The 20132-nt window shown below is 38.6% G+C and overlaps 1 protein-coding gene across 1 annotated transcript in view; it reads left to right on the top strand.

Annotated features, from left to right (window-relative positions):
• Positions 1–20132, top strand: part of ADAMTS19 (ADAM metallopeptidase with thrombospondin type 1 motif 19) — a 129033-nt gene that overhangs the window by 25179 nt on the left and 83722 nt on the right. The window contains exons 3-6 of the mRNA XM_054397780.1: positions 6384–6549; positions 15708–15880; positions 16718–16801; positions 17744–17901. Of these exons, the coding sequence (XP_054253755.1) occupies positions 6384–6549; positions 15708–15880; positions 16718–16801; positions 17744–17901 (581 nt within the window). The remainder of the gene's footprint in view (positions 1–6383; positions 6550–15707; positions 15881–16717; positions 16802–17743; positions 17902–20132) is intronic.

The raw sequence follows: 20132 nt of genomic DNA, 5'->3' as shown, positions 1-20132 counted from the left end.
GAGGGAAGACGAGCGGCAATCAATGTGATTGATAAGCAAGCTTCAGCTTTATTGATCAAATACACAGCTTATATAACATCTTCAGCTAAATATGCACAAATATCACTATGCTATTGGTGCAACTCAGGTAAATAAGCACAAGTGTCATCATTCAATAGGTTTTTGATTAAAAGCTACGTTATAATATCCAGCCCACTTGCGGTTAAGACTACGTGCTATTTCACAGGCTTCTATCTAACTAGTACTCTTGTTACATCCTGTAAATTAACAACACAGCTGCAAGCACAGCCACAAGGGCATAGTGACCTTGCCATATGAGCATAAAAGCTATAAACAAACGGTAAGCAACAGAAAGGAATACGGCCTACACATTTTGCTCAAATAGTTGTTCCACAGAACCATCCCTGGGATTCAAGCCATTCTCCAACAGTGAGTGCTGCTGAGTTATAATTTTCCTTCATTTATGTGGATTTTTCAGAGTGAGAAGTGTGTATTTCTGTGTGTGTATAGTCATTGTAAAACACTCTAAAATGGCAAGAGAAGCAAGTGTAATAACTGCTACAACATGTTAATGTTATTTTTTTAAAAATTACAGATTTTTAAGCAGTTTCTCCTTAAGACAGTGATCACAAAAGATGGAAACTTTGTACTTCTTCTGAAATTTCTGTTGGTCTCTCACCAAAAAAAAAAAAAAGATGTTTTGTGAGCTGGGTACCAATTAATCACACAAAAAATAAAAAATATTAAAGTGGGATCGATTAAAAAGAATCATAACCGTACAATATGTAGGCTGTAGGCATTGAAAAGCTTTTTTGAAATGCTTGGAAAATCATAGTTTGAACTGTCTGTAGAATTTCTGATAAAAATACACATGATGTAGTTTACATCCTCTGAACTAAAATGTACCTTGAAAATCAATTGTCTTATAATGGCAATTGAAACATTAGGGAATTCTACCTTGCACTGAGCCAAAATGCCAACACACCACATCACCTGCAAGAAATATGGACAATGCTGTGGGCATCAGGAGAGCGGCAGTTTTTGGTAGGGAGGTGGGGAAGAAGAAGTATTGCTAGTTTTATGGGTGGGGATTATGGGAGTAGGTCTGGTTGTGACTGATGGATAACAATGGGATTTGTGGAGTGGGTCTGAAAAACGTGTTCAGAGGGACTTTGTACTGCAAGATACAAGTTAATGTTCATTTTAATGAAGAAAATGCAGCTGTATCAAAGTAGCCTTTCTTGTGGTCCCAATGAGCGTCTGCAAGCTTGAATAAAAATCAATAAGCATTTCATAATCTGATCGGTTTCAAAATTGTGACCATGTGTCGTGGTGCCTTAACGGTCTCGCTTCCAAGGTGTGTTGAATTTGTTACAGCTCTCAACTGATATTTAGTAGGCTGTCAACCTTCGACTGATTGTAAGATTACTTGTAAATATTTGACAGCATTGAATCATTTCCAAAACTACAAATCTTTTGGCTTCTTTGAGTTCTCGTCTGCTAAAGGACTGAAGCACTGAACTTAACCAGCAACGTCTGTAAGCACATGTAGTGCACTAAGCTCAAGAACATTGTGTGCTATGCATTATAAAACGGAATAAAACAGGATTCTCTGAAAAACAAACGTCAAAGAAATTGGAGTCTACAAGTCTCCATATTTTTCTTACCATAATTTTTATTAATGGTCTTGATATGTTTTTGAGATCTCATTCACCGTGGTTGGAAAAAGAGGACTGAGGAAAAAAAATCAGAGAAACACTAGCAAGGTGTCTGCAAAGACACGAAGGACAGAGGAATAGGAGGAGTTGGTGCTCCAGGTGCTGGAGCAGATACTGCTACTGCCTGTAGGCATTCCCTGAAGTACAGTGCAGGTTGTGGAGAGCCTGTGTTGGAGCAGGCTTAGCTGAAGGACTGCAGCCTGCTGAGAGGGAGGAAGGGCGAAGTGTGAGAATGAGAGAATTTATTATGTGCTGACCGTACCCACCAATCCCCACCTGCTCTGTGCTGCTTGGGGGGTAGGGGCAAAGTGGTTTCGTTTGTCTTTGTTCCTATCTACATCTGTTTTAATTGCCAATGAATTAAACTGATTTCCTGCAAGTCAAGTTTTATTTGCCTATGATGGTGATAGATAAATGATCTCTCTGTCCTTATCTTGATGGCTTATATTGATCCATGATGGCTTTTGTGAGTTGTTTTTTTAAAAATCTTGTTTTGTCCCTATGTCCTTCTGGAGAAGTCAAGTAGGAGAGCAGCAGGATAGGCATCTGTCAGATAGCCAAGGTCAGCACACCATAGTGGTGAATTGTTTAGTGAGTTAAATGTTTTGCTTTGACATGACAAGCCATAAGTTTAGAAATTGGGTTGGTACTGGGACCAGTGCTATTCAATATATGCATCAACAGCCTGGATGAGGGAACAGAGTGCACTGTCAGCAAGTCTGCTGATGACACAAAACTGGAAGGAGTGGCTGACACACCTGAAGCCTATGTTGCCTTTTCAGTGAGACCTGGACAGGATGGGGAATTGGATGGGGAGAAATTTAATGAAATGCAAAAAGGAAAAGTGCAGAGTCTTACACCTGGGAAAGAACAACCCTATGTATCAGTATAGTTTGAGGACTGATCTGTTGGAGAGCAGTGGAGGGGAAAAGGGACCTGGGGGGTCCTGGTGGACAGAAGGATGATCGTGAGCCAGCAATGTACTCTTGTGACCAAGAAAGCCAATGGCATTCTGGGGGGTATTAGATGGGGTGTGGTTAGTGAGTAGGGAGAGGTTCTCCTCCCCATCTACTTTGCCACGGTGAGGCCACATCTGGAATATTGTGTCCAGTTCTGGACTCCTCAGTTCAAAGTCGGGGAACTGCTTGAAAGAGTACAGAGCAGAGCTACGAAGATGATTAAGGGAGTGGAATATCTGCCTTGCAAGCAAAGGCTGAGGGTGCTGGGTCTCTTTATCTTGGAGCAGAAGAGTCTGAGGGGTGACCTTATTCATGTTTATATATATGTGAAGGACAAGTGTCAGGTAGACAGACAGAGCCAGGCTCTTCTCAGTAATAGCTCAGTGAAGATTTGCCAATCTTCACATGTTCTGGTTATGCACAGTATCTGGTAACTTCACATTTAAGTTTTTGTAACTTCTCATGGTAATAAAACTTTATTAGAAGCAGTAGACTTAGTTGAGGTTTTCTTAGGATGTATGGCAGAATGCCAAATTCTTATGCATTCTCCAAACAGGAAAAACAATTTTTTTGTCCTTTCAGGAAAGAAATGTTGGACAGACAAGATGAGCATGAGTGTTTCAACTTAGATGTAGGAAATGAGGAGGTGTTGGAGTTATGATGTTATCAGATGCAATTGCCCAGAATACTCAGTTATTTTTTGATCTTTATCTATTTTCTATGATATTTCTAATTCAATATAAGAAAGAATCTCAGGTTTCGTATTTCAGATGACTTCTGTGATTATTTGCATATTTCACATATAAACTACTTTAAGACAAATAGTTGTCATTCAGGGCTGGTGTTTCTGTATGGCTTTTTGTGTTTCTTCTACGCAAGTGAGAAGTCTTGATATAAAGTGAATGAATTGTGTGGAAAACTTTCATTTATGAGGGCAAGTGTCCACATTAAGATATTTGTAGTTGATGTGATTCTATTACTTAGTCCCATATAGTGCTTTGCATGCTCATTTGATGAAGTGTGCCCTGTACTCAAGTTCTCACTCTGCTGTGTAAAGTAAATAAAACGCAGAGCCAGTACCCACTTCAGTCTTACTTAGGATTTCTTTGCCAAATGACATTGTCCTGGGCTTGAATCCTACTGAGGTATATGTATGCCACATTCAAGTTTTATTTCACGTACGAAAGTTGAAAATGCAGGGATCCATGAATGCAAGGGGGAAAATGGCATGTTCTATTACTTTGCATGAGATGAATCCACCACCATGGTAGACTTTTCTTTTGGAGTTGTACACAGCGGCAGCTTTTCAGATGAAACTGTTGGAAGATTGATTGGTTCCTGTGAACTCATTTACAGTTCTACCTCAGAACGATACTAGTTTTTGTACTTTTTTACTCATTACTATCTGGAGGTTTTGCCGTTTGAACTTTATGAAGCCTATTTTGGCCTTGGCATTCAATATCTAAAAAACACGTTGAAACTGTGGTGCCTTAATGCATGACTTTTATGTTCTCTGCTTCTGTGTTTAGTTTTGTGGAAGAAGGTCTTCCAATTGTTGTGAAAAAATAAGGGCATGGCTGCCAAGGATATGGCTTCATCTTCCCTTTTCTGCCTGTGAAATTGCCTAAGAGATGAAGCAATAGTCACTTGCCGCCCCCTCCCCACCCCCCGCCCAAAAAAAAAGCGGTCAAAAAAATGACCACAGGGATTATTTGGTTATCCAGATTTGTCTGAAAATTACCCATTTGAATGTGTGTAACTGAGGTTAATTTTGTTCAATAAACTCCACATCACTGTTTAACTTCTGATTGAGGAGGCTGGTGATAATTTTTTAAGTTCTCTACTACTGGATTAACCTTCAGTTTATCCAAGGAGCTGAAAGAAAGCATAAAATGTCAGTGGTCCTGGCACAGCTTGTCAATATTTATAGTTGGTGATCTGAAGAACAGCATCTTAAAACTCTTTTGCAGCAAATATAGTGAAGGCAGGAGAAATACAGCAAATGTGCTGTGATTGATCCTTCATTCAAGGTGGACTAAGGCCTTGGGGTTTTTTTGTGCAGACAGGGGAAACCTGCAGCACCACTTGATGGACTGATCTTCCTGTTCTGCGCTGAGAGTTCATCAGTTCCTTTCATGGGCTGAATAATGATTTTAAATAAAATTTAAAATCTATACCCAGTTGAAATCAACGTTAGACATAAAAATCAAATGAAAAATAGTTCCTAGTTTTGACTATAATTTGAGATCTATGCTTTTAAAATAAATTTTTATATAACATCATTTATAGTTTATATTAGGAAAGTTAATGGTTATGTAAAGGTAACATTATTGAAAATATATAGCAGTGATATTTGATTAGATATAGAGAAAATACATAGAAATACATAAGCAACTAATCTTCCGAATGTTTAACATTTAAAGCTCATCTAATAAAGTAACTGCAAAGTGAAAACAGAACAAAGAAACTGAGCTACTCTTACATTCTGTAAAGTGCCTCTGATGGCCTTTCAGCATCTGTTCAGCATTCTGCAGTGAATGTAGACTGAAAAATTAAATACAAGTATTCTTATTTATCTAATGTCGTTGTGCAGAGATTGTGTTGGGGTTTTCTTTTTACAGTAACAGCCACTTACATTTGAGAGAAACTGTGTTTTGTACCACCTAGAAAATGTGATTTTTTTTTTTTCTTGGATTGGAATTTCTTTTTGATCTTTATACATATATCAGGCAGAATATCCAATGTGATAATGGTATCTACATAATTCCAGCAGAAACAACTTTATTTTCTATTTCTTTTCATTCATGCTACATGGAAACATGCAGAAGATCTCTTTGTTCCTCATAGCCAGATATACCACATTGTTTTCTTTCTGTAGCAAAACTGTTTCATAGGTTTTTAAGTTTAGAGAATGAAAATGTTAACTCTCAGTCTTGATGATGACATTTTCTAGGAGAAAAAAATTCCTGCTGTGTCCAGCTTAACCTAAAATTTGAGCTTAGTTAGATTTGTATGGTATTTATATAAATATATTTTATGGTATTTATTTTTGTATGTTTGGCCACACTGTTAGGATATTAGATATGCATCTGGTGTGTTAGCTTTTTATGTATGTTTGTGTGTAGAAATATGTTGGGAGGGAAGCTAAATGGCAGTACTAGAATGTTTTTCTTAGCTGCTGGCAACCAAGGAAGGATTGCTGTATCTTTTTTTTTTCATTTTGATTATTTTAATTTTTTTTAATTTGAAAAAAGTGTGAAAAAAGTGTCAAGAGATGTCCTTTACATCTTCATAATTGTTTGGGTTGCTATGCATAAATTGTTCCTGTCACTCCATGAAATACAGTTATCTAGAAATGTGACAATGTATTAAGTAATAAAAATAGTGTATAGACCTTTTTGTATGTGCTGTACGTATTTAAATGACCCCATGGGTCTCCCAAAGCAAACTTTCAACATTCCAGATCTTTTACCATGCATCTGCTACTGGCGTGTGGCCACCCACCCACACAGTTTAGATGAAATAAATGAAATTTATTCTGGTTTACTTAAGTAGAAAGCCTTGTAAAATGTAATGATAGTCACCTTGCTTGTAAGGCTAAGAAAAGGGGTTTCTTAAAGTTTTGCAGGTTTTTTAATTCTGGAGGTCTGTGCACAGTTCCATACTTTCTTAAATTTTTATGTGTTCCTTTTGTTTTCCTTTGCAGATGGGGTTTATACAGATTAATGAGGACTTCATATTTATTGAGCCGCTCAATCGCACTTTGGCTGTGACAGGTCATGCACACAGGGTGTACAGACGAAAAAGGTCCATAGAGGAGAAAATTACTGAAAAGCCAACTTCTCAGAATCAGTACTGTGGTGTTGTTACAGGTAATATGCAAATCTCACAAAAAAATTCAAATGTGGTGGATGTATTTTTAAGATGTTTAGAGAGTAGTTAAGAAACCTCCCAACGTGTATCTGATTGTTCTTGCAGCAGTAACTAGGAACTTAAGGTGGACTTCAAGATGATAGCTGAGGCTGCCCTTAATCAGAAGAGAGAACTTCTATTGGGAAGTAGACACTGCTTCGCAGTGTCCAGAAGGTAGAAACCTTCAGGTCATGGTTTTTTTTTACTTCAGCTGAATAATTACTTAATTAGAAACATTAGCACAGTTCATCCCAAGTTCAGTTAGTAATGTGTGGAACTTCCGAATGGGTCTAACTGAATTGAAAGGATTTTTATAACGGTGTTCTTGTTCTATGATTGACACTTAGAAGAACTGTAGGAAACAATCCTAACAGATCCATTTGATGATGGTAGAGAAAGTTGTTGAAGTAGAAGAGTTTCAAAAAAAGTTTAAAATACAATGGTGACAGTAATTTTCAAGGTAAATGACAGGACTGGCTTTTGTGAAAGGTAACATTCTGTTGGTCCAGCTTATTAATAAGCTCTTCTTCTTCAAAGGGTAGAGGACATATCATTCTTTCGACCTTAGCATGAGCTCATGATTTTTTTAATATTCTTGTGATAAACTATTTTTTCACAGGAAAAAAAACATAGTGAGCACACATTTTTAGGCATTTTTATCAGATCTCCTAATGTAATATAAGTGAGATACTGACAAAGTGGAAAAAAATAGCAGAGCTACAGTGACATGGCTAGGAAGCCATGGGATGAGGCAGAAGGAACTAGATTCTTTCAGATAAAGAATGGTAAAGGAAGGATGCAGCTGCATTTTGTAAATATTTGGTTTATGATTAGGCATCAATCTGCAGGTTCAAGTCAAATATGAATTAGCAAAGAAAAAGACTCTTTTTGTAGTCTTTTTGTAGTTATTAAAAGGGAATAGGTAAATCATAGAATCATTAGGATTGGAAAAGACTTTAAGATCATCAAGCCCAACTGTAACCTAGCTAACATGATCACTGAAGTATATCCCAAAGCACCACATCTACACACTTCTTTAACACCTCCAGGGAGGTGGCTCCGCCATCTCCTTGGGCAGCCTGTTCCAACACCTTTCTTTACTCTTTCAGTAAAGAAATTTTTCCTAATATCCAGTCTAAAACTCCACCGGCACAATTTAAGTCCTATCGCTAGTTACTTGGGAGAGGAGACATACACCTGCCCCACTACAACCTCCTTTCAGGTAGTTCAGTGTAACTTCCTCCAGCAGGCTCTGTATTTCTCCTCTAGCCATTGTATTACATTGCCTCTGCGTTTCTAAAAGTGTAATTTTCTATTCTATTTCTATTGTATTTCTATTGTATTTCTATTTCTTATTCTACATAAGTAGTTTGTGTAAAGTAAAGCTGGTTATTCTCATTGGTGATAAGTGAGAGCATGCCTGTCAACAAGTGTTTGTCAGTGAGAGAAAGAAAATGAAAAATATGTGGTGTTTGTACCCTGGGAAAGGGGAGATGGGTATCAGATAAACAGCAAACCATGGCAAGTGTGAAAATGAGAAAAGATGCAAATTATTGTATAAGGACATTGTTTTTCTGACATGTTCACTATCAGTCATCTCTTCTTTTATGCTCTAAAATAGGAAAGTCAGCTTATTCTCTTCTAATACTTACGCCTAAGGATCTAACTCTGTGCAAGTAATCCATCAACAGAGATTCAACTATGTGCTTAAAATAAGTTTCATTATGTCTGCTACCAGCTTGAAATTTCGAAATAAGCTCTGCGTAACTGATTAGCACCTTATTGCCTGAAGGATATAAATATCTAGAACTTCTGACTGATGTTATGTCCTAGAAGAGCAATCCCTCCCTCTGCTGTTACAGGTTACTTCACTAAACAGGACTGCAGCAAGTTACATGCATAAAAGCCCCATCTATGCTATTTGCTGGTGTGTCACTCCTTTAGCTGATACCACAAAAACATTCATGGTATAGGCACAGCCTTAAAGGTTGGTTGCAGCAAGAAAAATAAGCCTTGACAGTAGTATTTGAGAGTTTTAAGTCAAATCCTAAACTAGGATTTGAATGAAACAAAGAGAGGTTAGTATACAGGCCTCTCTGATACTTGGGCTATGCACAGCTGCCTTTTTGTAGCTTTCTGACACAGAGAAGCCATTATCTGGCAACTTCTCAGCAGTTTGGATGTTATCATACAACAGGGTCTCTTGCTTCTACAGTACTTGTGTGTCAGATTAGGTACTGTGGGACAGGTATCTACACTGCTGGTTTCGAGCCAAATTGACCTCAAAGACTAGCTACCTATCACGAAGATGTGTACTGCCAGTGATGATTTGTAATTATTAGAAATAATGAACATCTGTGCTCAAGGTGGTGAAGGATCACTGTTGGAAGTAGTAGTTTTTCAGGCAGAATTAGAAGAGGCAAAGAAGGTACTGTTTGTTGTCTGTTACTGTTGTGGGCTGGATTGAAAGATACAGCCAAACTTGTTTGGCAAGAACAAAGAACTTGTTTTTGTAAATGGTGTGTATTTTTCTTATTAGTTGGGGGAGGAAGAGAGTTGCACCGACAGAAGCAGATGCTTCTGGATTTGTGAGATTGTGTGTGAATATCCTGTTATTGAACGTGTGTGTGATGTATTTACATAAGAAAGCCAGCTCCACATCTACAGACCTCAAACTCCACCCCTTTCTTTAGCACCTGGACCATGAAACCTTTCAAAGCAACCAGTTCACAAGTGTGTTACAGAGATAATAAGAGGAAAGCAGTTCCCATTAGTGTGAAGGGCCACACTGTAAGGCTAATCTTTTTTCACTTTACCTAATCTGAAGCACTTGTTCCAGGCTTAAGTTGTAAAAAAAAAAAAAAAAAAAATTCTCAAATAGTCATTCCTTTTCACACAGACTAGTGAGCAAGAGCTCTTATCTGGATCTGATATGTAGTGGATCTGATTTTTGATTCCATTCTGTATTTGGGAGACTGGAAGCCTTCTTGTGGTGTGTTGAAAATTCCCCCCCAACATTAACTTTGCTAGACCAGCTTAGTTTGGAAGTAAATGGAAGCTGTATTTACAGGCAAAACTACAATCTGCAATGAAATGCCGTAAATATATACAAATATACAGTATTTACAATATTTACAGGTATTTACAATTAACAAAAACAGCACTAGGACCCCCCTGGCCAAAGACCAGGGAAGCTGTAACAGCTCTCTCTCTCCTGCCTCCCCCTAGCCCCCCTGTACACAAGGGAAGAAAGAAAGAAGGAGCGATACATTAGACTTAGCCAAAATAAAAGCGGTGCAGCCAAGGTCAGTAAAGCCAATTAGTATCTTCCCAGGGAAGAAGTGAGAAGAGAGAGCGAGATTGCTTTGGAGATATCTCTCCAATGGAATTGTTTAGAATAATAATTTTCCTTTTTTACACCCAATAGTGATTTATTTACATTTTTACTACTTTCTGCTCAAGATCTGTGAAGAATTTTAAAGGCATACTCTACTACACTTCTCTTCACAGTTCTTGCAATAAACAATACTGGTCTTAGTTATAAACATATTGTTCTTCCCCTTCTATGGTGGTGCCATCTTGTAGGAAAAAGCCTGCAAGTTTCACTGGATCAGAAGTCTGACTTTATGGAATGTAGACTGGGAGTCAGCTGGGAGAGCTGTGGTGGTTCTTTCTCTACAGCCTGGTTCCCCATGATAATCATGAAATAAAATGCATAAACAATCTTGGTGACAGGTCTAGATCTATAAGATTGCACTAGATGGAGATTGGTCCTGCTTTGTGATATTGATATCCCTTGTTAGGTCATAAACAAGTTGCCAGTCTTCATTCAAACATTTAAATCCCTATTCAAACTATAGTGGAGGGGCAGCTTGTGGCTTCTTAAGCTCTTGGTTATTCCCTCCCTAGCCAGAATACTGCAAGTTCTATATGACTAGGATGCCCATTCTCTTTTCCCCAGGAAAAGAAACTCTGGGGCACAATGGTGATTGCTTTGTAGTCTGGGTTTCATGTGGATGTACTCAGGGAAATGATGTTGTGCCTGAAGACTTGGAAGTGGACAGGAGTCATGTAGTCATAGCCTGATCTTCATTTTGGCTGGTGTTATAATTATGAAACCTGTAGTTGTGTAATTATCTGCTGGCCAAAGTATCGTGGGACGAAGCCCTAGAAGGAAGAGGGGCCCAGGACAGCTGGTCAGTATTCAAGGATCACCTCCTCTGTGTCCCGGAGCAATGTATACCAACAAAGAGGAAAGCAGGAAAGAATGCTAGGAGGCCTGCCTGGGTGAGCAAGGAGCTGCTGGACACACTATCACTTAAAAGGAAACTCTACAAGCAGTGGAAGAAAGGACATCTAGAATGGGGGTATATAAGGAAGCTTCCTAAGCAGCAAGAGACCTGGTTAGGAAAGCCAGGGCACAGTTTGAATTGAATCTAGCCAGGGAGGTTAAAGAGAACACCAAGAATTTCTACAGGTATATTAATGGTAAAAAGAAGACTAGGGAAGGTGTGGGCCCCCTCAGAAAGGAAACAGGTGAAATGGTCTCAAGTGACCTGGAAAAGGCTGAAGTTCTCAATGACTTCTTTATCTCAAGTCTTCACTGCAAGGGCCTCCAGCCACACTTCTGGAGTCATGGAAGATAACGGCAGGGACCGGGAGAAAGAACTGCTCATCATAAGTGAAGATCAGGTTTGTGATCACCTGAAGAACCTGAAAGTGTTCAAGTCCATGGGACCCGATGGGATACACCCACGGGTACTGAGAGAACTGGCAGATGAGGTTGCTAAACCCCTCTCTATTATATTCCAAAAGCCCCGGCAGTCTGGGGAAGTCCCCACAGACAGGAAAAGGGGAAACATTACTCCCATTTTCAAAAAGGGGAAGAAGGAAGAACCAGGGAACTACAGGCCAGTCAGTCTCACCTCTGTGCCTGGTAAGATCATGGAGCAGATTCTCCTGGAGGCACTACTGAGACAGAAGAATAGTGAAGAGGTGATTTGGTACAGTCAGCATGAGTTTACCAAGGGCAAATCCTACCTGACAAACCTGGTGGCCTTCTATGAACAGGTGACAACATTAACAGATGAGGGGTGAGCAACTGATGTCATTTACTTGGACCTGAGCAAAGCCTTCGACACTGTCCCACACCACATCCTGGTCTCCAAACTGGTGACAACATGGGTTTGATGGGTGGACGACGAGATGGATCAAGAACTGGCTTGATGGCCACACCCAAAGAGTGGCTGTCAATGGCTCCAGTGGAGACCAGTGTAAAGCAGAGTCCCTCAGGGCTCAGTCCTGGGACCAGTCTTGTTCAATTTCTTTGTTGGTGCCATGGACAGTGGCATTGAGTGCACCCTCAGGAAGTTTGCTGATGACACCAAGCTGTGTGGTGCAGCAGACACACTGGAGGGAAGGGATGGCATCCAGAGGGACCTTCACAGCTCAACGTGAGCTGTCAATGTGCACTTGCAGCCCAGAAAGCCAACCAGATCCTGGGCTGCATCAAGAGAAGTGTGGCCAGCAGGTCAAGGGAGGTGATTCTCTCCCTTTACTCCGCTCTGGTGAGACCCCACCTGGAGTACTGCATCCAGTTCTGGAGCCCCTATTACAAGAGGGATATGGACATGCTGGAACGTGTCCAGAGAAGGGCCATGAGGATGATCAGAGGGCTGGAGCACCTCTCCTACGAGGACAGACTGGAAGAGTTGGGGCTGTTCAGTCTGGAGAAGAGAAGGCTCCGAGGTGACCTTCTTGTGGCCTTCCAGTATCTGAAGGGGGCCTTTAAGAAAGCTGGGGAGGGACTTTTTAGGATATCAGGTAGTGATAGGACTAGGGGGAATAGAATAAAGCTGGAAGTGGGGAGATTCAGGCTGGTCGTGAGGAAGAAGTTCTTCCCCATGAGAGTGGTGAGAGCCTGGAATGGGTTGTCAAGGGAGGTGGTTGAGGACACATTCCTGGATGTGTTTAAGGCCAGGCTGGATGAGGCTCTGGCCAGCCTGATCTAGTGTGAGGTGTCCCTGCCCATGGCAGGAGGGTTGGAACTAGATGAACCTTGTGGTCCCTTCCAACCCTGACTGATTCTATGATTCTATGGTTATAGTTGTTGGATTTTTGTCTCTTTAATTATTGTGGGTTTATTTGTTTGTTTGTTTGCTTGTTTTCTGTGGGGGGAAGGTTGGAAACAGTATTTATTTGTTTGTTAACATTTCTTGTTATTTTCTCCAGTGTCAGATGTACTTGCTACAGTATTTCTAGTTTCCTTGCTGGAGTACTGGAGTATGGCTAGCTTTCCTTTCTGTAAACTGAGTTTAAGGAATAATTTTATATTTATATATTAAGTAATAATTTTGTATTTTCTGTAGCTTCACAAAACCTAGAAGCACCTTCTGTATCATCTTGTAATTTGCTGATGTAATTCAATTTCTGGGATTAATTTATGCATCTTTAACCCCAAGAAACATTTTTTTTCAGTTAATCTGAATTTCATCTTACTAGTACATGCGTTACTGATGTAGGTACTGTGTTTTGCAGGAGTTATAATCTCTCACATAATGTACCTTTAGTAATGAGCAGGTCTTTGTAATTTCGACTTATTTAGGAGTATACAAGAAACCAAACGGCTTTGCATGAAGTCTCTTACGCCTCTTACCTCGCAGTAATCGTGGCAGCTGCTTGAATGCTGCTGGTACCAAAATTACTAATTCTGCTTATTTGACGTTCTTAGGGAAGAGCTAAAGTTTTAATCTGACGGGGAATTGTGCCAGCAATTTGGAAAAGGTTGGCTGGTCAAGAACAGATTGTCCTTCAGTTTATTAACCCAGCAGATATCTGAGGCAAATAATAGCCATTGCCCCTTGCAGCCAGCTTGTTTACTGAGACGTGCAGTCTTCTCATCTGCTACGATCTCAAAAGACAGAAGTTTAAACAACATATGGAATTGCAGAGACCTTAGTGTTTAATACAATCATAGGGGACTGCAGTGTTTAATACAGTGCTGGATTTCATTGTGGGCTGGTTATTGTCAGTTCTGAATACAAATGCACTTCTGGCTAAAATTTCTAGAGAGGTGTGTTAGCAAACTTTTCTAACATCCATCCTAATACTAAATTTAAAGTTTTCAACCATTAGGTGCTGGTTTTTGCAAAGTGAACAATGAATGAACTGTGTTAGTGGAAACTGCACTGGAATCAATCACTGCTCCTAGGAGAAAGGCAATTTGACTAGATGACTCATAAGAGATCTTTTTTAACCCAAATGAGTTTAGCATTTAAACTTAGATCTGTAGCCTACTCATACAGTGTTAGATGTTTGCATGTTAAGTCATAGTTGTTATAGCATATTGGGTGTGGGGGTTTTGGCACTGAGGTTTCATTGAAAATTATTCTCAAAAGAGTGATGAAAACACACATAATGTTTTATAAACTAGGTTGTAGATCTACACCTAGCAAACACAAGTCAAGTCAGAGGCTAGCTATACATGCAAGGCTAAGCAAATGTCTAAAGTATCAAAATGGGAGAGATTAAAACTAATTTTAGATAGCTTATGAATTTGTAATTTTTTTCTATTTCCAAGCATTCAAACACCAAATATTTATTTCTGGAGAAAAAATACTTTCTTCCTTTTAGTACGTTTGTGTGTTTATTAGTGGTATTAAGTCTTTCATTTTTGCCAGTTGTACAGGAATCAGTAAGCCTTTCTGTATCAGGATGAACTAAATCACTCACATATATAATTTTTAACAAATGACTACAGAAGAAGATAGACAACCTGCTTTAAGTATGGGTACTTATACTTTGAAAAGTATATCTCTACATTATATTTATATTACACATACATTAAATCATGGATACTTGTTCCATTGGCATCTTGTATGGTAAAGTTAATTTGTGAGTTCTGTGACTTTTACGGCAAAATTTTAGCACTTCCCTGAGGAGGGACTTTTTTTTTTTTTTTTTTTTTTGAAAGTAGTTATAAAATAAGCTGCAGGAACTTTCTTATTAGAGGTGAGACTGATTAACTGCAAAATACCTCCTTGAAATTTCTTAATATTTAATTATTTCCAGAACATGTGTTTATAATTGTCATTTCAACCATCACTTTAGTTGCAGACCAAAAGCCCAGTATTCTGTTGTGGAAGCTGAAAAAGATTTCACTTGATTTCAGTGACTTCAATGAGACCAGTCACAGAAGTTTTATGTCCTCTCAAAGGGATCTAGCAGAGTTTGGCAAATACAACAGGGAATTAAATTTCATATTTTATTTTAAAGTTATTTTAACTACCAGTGCTAACTACTGTGTGCATATCTGACAACCTTCTGGCTTGAACTGTTTCTGTGTAAATAGTTTTTCTATTCCTGTATATGTAATGGGGATTTTGTTGTGTTTTCAAAGGGGAAACTTAAAAAGCACTAAATTCTAGCTCACAGTAATTGTAAGATGTCTGGAGCTTTCTGTAGGTTTTGAGGCCTGTTTCCAGGGTTTGGTATTGTTTAGCTGCAGTTTAGACAGCAGTACTGACTTTGAAGTCATTAGCAAAACTTCACTTTTTTGTTTCCAGATGACATGTCCTGCATATAATTTCTGTCATTCATCTGAAATACTCTTTCATCCTTGCGAATCACTTAATAGTTCCAAGTATTTTCTTAATATTGAATCTGTGACAGTAGAGATATATTTGCTGTCTTTTATCCTAAGATACAATTACATCATGTTTTGATTTCTGTGTGACTTATGAAGACAGGCAGAAAACATTTCAACAATCTCAGACTATTTTTATGTTGAATGTAACGTGAATTTATTATTTTCCTGCAAACCAAACTGGGGGGTATATACATATATGTAAATGTGTTACAATGAGGAATACAAAGTACCTCACTGACTTTATTTCATCATTTTTATAAAATACCCGTTATTTTGATGTGAACTAACATTTACTACAGGCCTTTGTTTTGACCCTCAGCATTGGTAGGGCTAAGTAAGCATGTATTAGAGTTCATAGCTATTTACATTCCTCGGAGCCAGAGTTATACCATAGTGACGGGTAGCAAATCCTAGGAGGGCTGTAGGAATCATTTGAAGGATGAGTTTGTTAAGCAATGTTTTGTGTTACAGATAAAAGAAAATCCAAGACTCAAAAACTATCAGAAAGTGGAAGAGGAAAACGATACTCATACAAGTTACCTCAGGAGTACGATATAGAAACTGTTGTGGTGGCAGACCCAGCTATGGTCTTGTATCATGGAACAGATGCTGCCAGAAGATTTATTCTGACTATCTTAAACATGGTAGGAAATTTAAAATTAATTTTTGCATTTTTCCAACAATGCAAGCACTGCAGGCTGTGCTTTTTTTATTATTCTGACTAAGCACCTGTAATGGACAGTCAGTATGTGACAATCAGCATAAAATCGTGGTACTGCAGACTTGTCTGTACTGTTTGGTCTTGCTTCTTCAGGGAAGCTAGAAAGTGGAAGCTGGACAAGATGATTTTTTGGTTAGAAGGCCACAGTATTGCTAGTAAGGCTGGGTTACTGGATGATTTCTCATGAAGTATGCTCACTATGAAAAGATCACATTGCTTTTGAAAGCAGATGTGTGATCCTTAGTGCCTGAAAAAGCCCTGAAGGATAATGCACTGAATTACATCCCTTTCCACCCTATCTGGAACTGTAATGCACTCATTTGGTGCAGTAAAGCACCCTCTTTAATACATACCAGGAAATATTGTTCTAAAGAAGGCGTCTAAGATGAACAATAAATACAAACTTATAACTATACTGAATGATAGGAAGAGTTACTGCCATGTCCTGGCTCAGATCACTTGAGCCATGATCCTGGATTTGAATGAATAGGAATGTTGTGTGAATAGTATTATATGCATGTGTAAGTATTTGGAGAAACAAGCTACAGTTTATAAAGTGGTGACGGTCATTGAGGGAAAAAGGTCTTTTTTGTGCTGCCAGAATGAATGCTGCCTAAACTCTGTTTTCCCTTCAGATTAAACAGTCACAGAAGAATACGAGAAATGTTTTAGGTCCTTAGAGGTTCTGTTATTTTAGTCTGTTGTGTGCTGTGCGCAATAAAAGCACATACTTTTATTTACTGGGTTTTTTTTATCTTAGGTTTTTAACCTTTTCCAGCACAAGAGCCTTGGGCTACAAGTAAATCTTCGGGTGACAAAGCTTGTCCTCCTTCATGAGACTCCAGTAAGTGTATATTGTCTCTGTCTTAGCCTGTAATGCTGCTTAGCTTATTGCTAGCAGTATTCACTGACTCAAATGGCTGACAAATTTTGTAAGTTACCTTTTGTCCATTATTTAGTTATGTATGCTGCTGGCTAACTCAGTAAAGATTGAACGTCTCCTGGTGTATGTACTGCACCTCTTGAGATTTTGAGTTGACAGTCAATCAGAGTTTCCTTGTGGAAATCAGCTAGTTCTTATCAGCTAGGTCTTACCAAAATCTGCTTGTGCTCTTGTTTTTTGTGCATTTGTATAGCTCAATACAAAAATCATCTGCCTTATCCCCAGTGGACAGTAGAACTGATGTTCTTTATCAGCCAATGCCTAGATGAGCAAAATATACTGTGATAAAGCAGTATTCCTTCATTGCACCTTTCAGGCATCATTTCAAATACTGTTCTTTCATTCTGGAGGAAGATGAGTCAGCTGATAGTTTGACTGAGACTTTCTATTGACCTGCTGTTTATATATCATATTTTAGGACAACATAAACTTGATTTCTTGTTTTTTTTCTAAAACATAATTTTAGTTAATTATAAGAGATTCCTTTATCCGTGTTTCTGATTATGTTTTTTTAGTTAATTAGAAAGCGTTTCATTCTTTAGTGTCCTCTGAAGTCTCATTTCATGTTCATATTCTGGATCTTTATGTCATTAATCTTCACTGTGGGCAGTGAAAAATCAGCAAATCAATGAGACAAGTTTGGATTAGTAGATCCAATGTATGCCTCTCAGTATACTATCTTCACCTGCATCTAACATGTGGAAGAGATGGTCTGTGCTTCTGAAGCTCATTCATTCTACTGAACATATCATGACATAAAAAGGAGAGTATTTTTGCTAAGTAAAAGAAAAATTCTCAATTCTATTTACAGAATCCTAATTTTAATTGTTTTTTTATTTCCAGACAGATATGTATATTGGACATCATGGAGAAAAAATGCTGGAAAGCTTTTGCAAATGGCAACATGAAGAATTTGGCAAGAAGAATGATATACACTTAGAAATGTCAACAAGCTGGGGAGAAGACCTGTCTTCAGTGGATGCAGCCATACTGATCACAAGGTAAAATACTGAAAGATCATTACACACACATACAAAAAAAAAAGATAGTTGTCTAATGCAGACATAGATGAATGGAACTGATAGGTTACCATCAGAGGTAGGATTAATTTTTGCAGCCAGGAAGAGTGCAATTTGACACTTCTTTGCAGAACTCAATAGTAATGGTAAAAAGGATGGTTCAGAAAGTAATAGTTCACAGACGGTAAACGTCTGAAATGGTCACTCTCTTTTTTCTTCTTTGGCTGTAAAGCTGAGGCCTTAGTTTGGATGCCTCTCTTCATGTACTTTTAAATTTAAGAGACAGCACAGATAGACTTGCAGATACTTTAATTCAAAACAGGAAAGCGTACTTAGACCATCCAGGAACAGATCATCGTGATGTTAGACACATTACTGAGTTATGCTTCCCTTTAATGGATCTAGAGCTATTATGTTTCATTGTGTGCTGTATGTACATCATATATACATTATGTGCTCTCTAGCCACAGGGATGTGAGTCTGGATCTGCAGTTCTTAAGAATCAGACAATTAACACATTCAGAAGGAAATATGCCTCCAGCTCACTTCTTTCCTCCCAGGCAGATGCTGTCATGTTTGAGGTTGTAAGTGGCATGCAGGGGAATCCATCTTGATGTTCAGACAGAATACAGTCATTATCCAGGGAAGAGGACAGAATGATGATTGACTTAGTGCTAGTTTCGATGTGGAGCTTGGACAGAATGTACTTGCAGAGTTCCCTTCCAAAGAAAATGCCTGTGTTTTGTTTATATGGGAATCCTTTTTTGCTGTATCATGCTAGTTGGTGGCATGGTATCCTAAAACTATGTATAACCTTTAAAGTTAGGTGTAACCTTATACCGTGTATTCAGGGCAATGTCACTAGGAGCTGTATGCATTTTTAAAAATCAATTTGTATTCTGATTATTCCAATATCTAAAATGTTTCACAAAATTTCCCTGTTTTGGAGAGCCAATCACATACAGGAAGCAGGAAATGAAGAAGTCCAAATTATTGGTACTTTTGCTATTCAGTCTCTTACCTTTTCTTAGAAAAGGCCATATTCATGTCACCCTGTGCCATCCTCTTTTATGGATTGTTGGGGCCTTGAGGGGACAAATCTTTTGTTACACATTTATACATTAGCTAAGCAGTAGTCCTTCACACAGGCTTTTCTGAAGACATGAGAAATAATGTTCTCTGTAAAAAATTTCCATGAGCTTATCAGAAAACATACCAGAAAACAGACTGGAAAGATGTTTTTCTGAGTAAGAACCAAATCTCATTTTAGTAGCAGTGAGTGTATCGATGGTGGAAGAGTCTAGGTGGAGAAGGAAAGATGTGTACAACAGGAAAGAGTGAACTTGGGCCAAGTTGTACCACACATGGCATATGGTTAATCAGCATAACTAAAAAGAGGTAGCCTTCTTACATCTAGTTGTACTTTGTGACTGTCCAAGGAGCAATTGAATACTGTTTGGTTGCTTGAAATGCTCTCACCTATCCTATGACTCTCTTACTTGAGACAGCACAGGCAGTCAGCAATACTTGCACCAACAGCAGCAGCTGGAGGGAGCTTCCAATGCTTCAAGGCTGCATTCTTTAGCTATAAGGTGTATGTCACAAAAAGTAAGATACTATGAAATAAAGCATGTAACACCTTTTACCTCTCATTTTTTTCATCTTCACATTGATAAGCTCTTGTGGGAAGAGGCAGAAATGTTCTGAACTGATGCAAGTGAGGTAGTAGCTAAGTAGTTAAGAGGCAGTGGTTTGGCCACAGAACGTTTTTTAGTTTTGTGCAGTATTTCTAAATGATAAAAAAGCTTTTGGAAGGTCTTATCACATGCTAGGACATGCTTTTCTGATGTGCGTAGTAATAATGGCATTCCAGTTTGTGATTTTTTTGGAGTAAATCTCTGATCAGTGTTAAGAAAACTGAAGTAGAGAGCAGTGAAGTGATTGGTTGGATGTCAGATGGTAAGTTAGTGCTGGAGCCAGAAATTAAAGATCTGTTCTGACATTTTTTTTTCAGTGGTATTCTCTGGACTGTACTGCCTCCTAACTCAGAGCTGCTCTAGCTGCTAATAAATCAAGCCACTGTGTTTCACTGATTGTGGGAATATTTTGCTCTATCAGGCCTCCTCTGCACATCATCAGGTTTATGGTATAGCTAACCCTACATATGGCTCCACTTGTGTATTTTGTTAATTCAGAGTCTCATTCCGTTTTGC

Source organism: Indicator indicator, chromosome Z (assembly GCF_027791375.1).
Source record: "Indicator indicator isolate 239-I01 chromosome Z, UM_Iind_1.1, whole genome shotgun sequence".
Classification (NCBI taxonomy): Eukaryota; Metazoa; Chordata; class Aves; order Piciformes; family Indicatoridae; genus Indicator; species Indicator indicator.
Note: the sequence above shows the minus strand (reverse complement) of the source record. Positions and strands in the feature narration are given on the sequence as shown.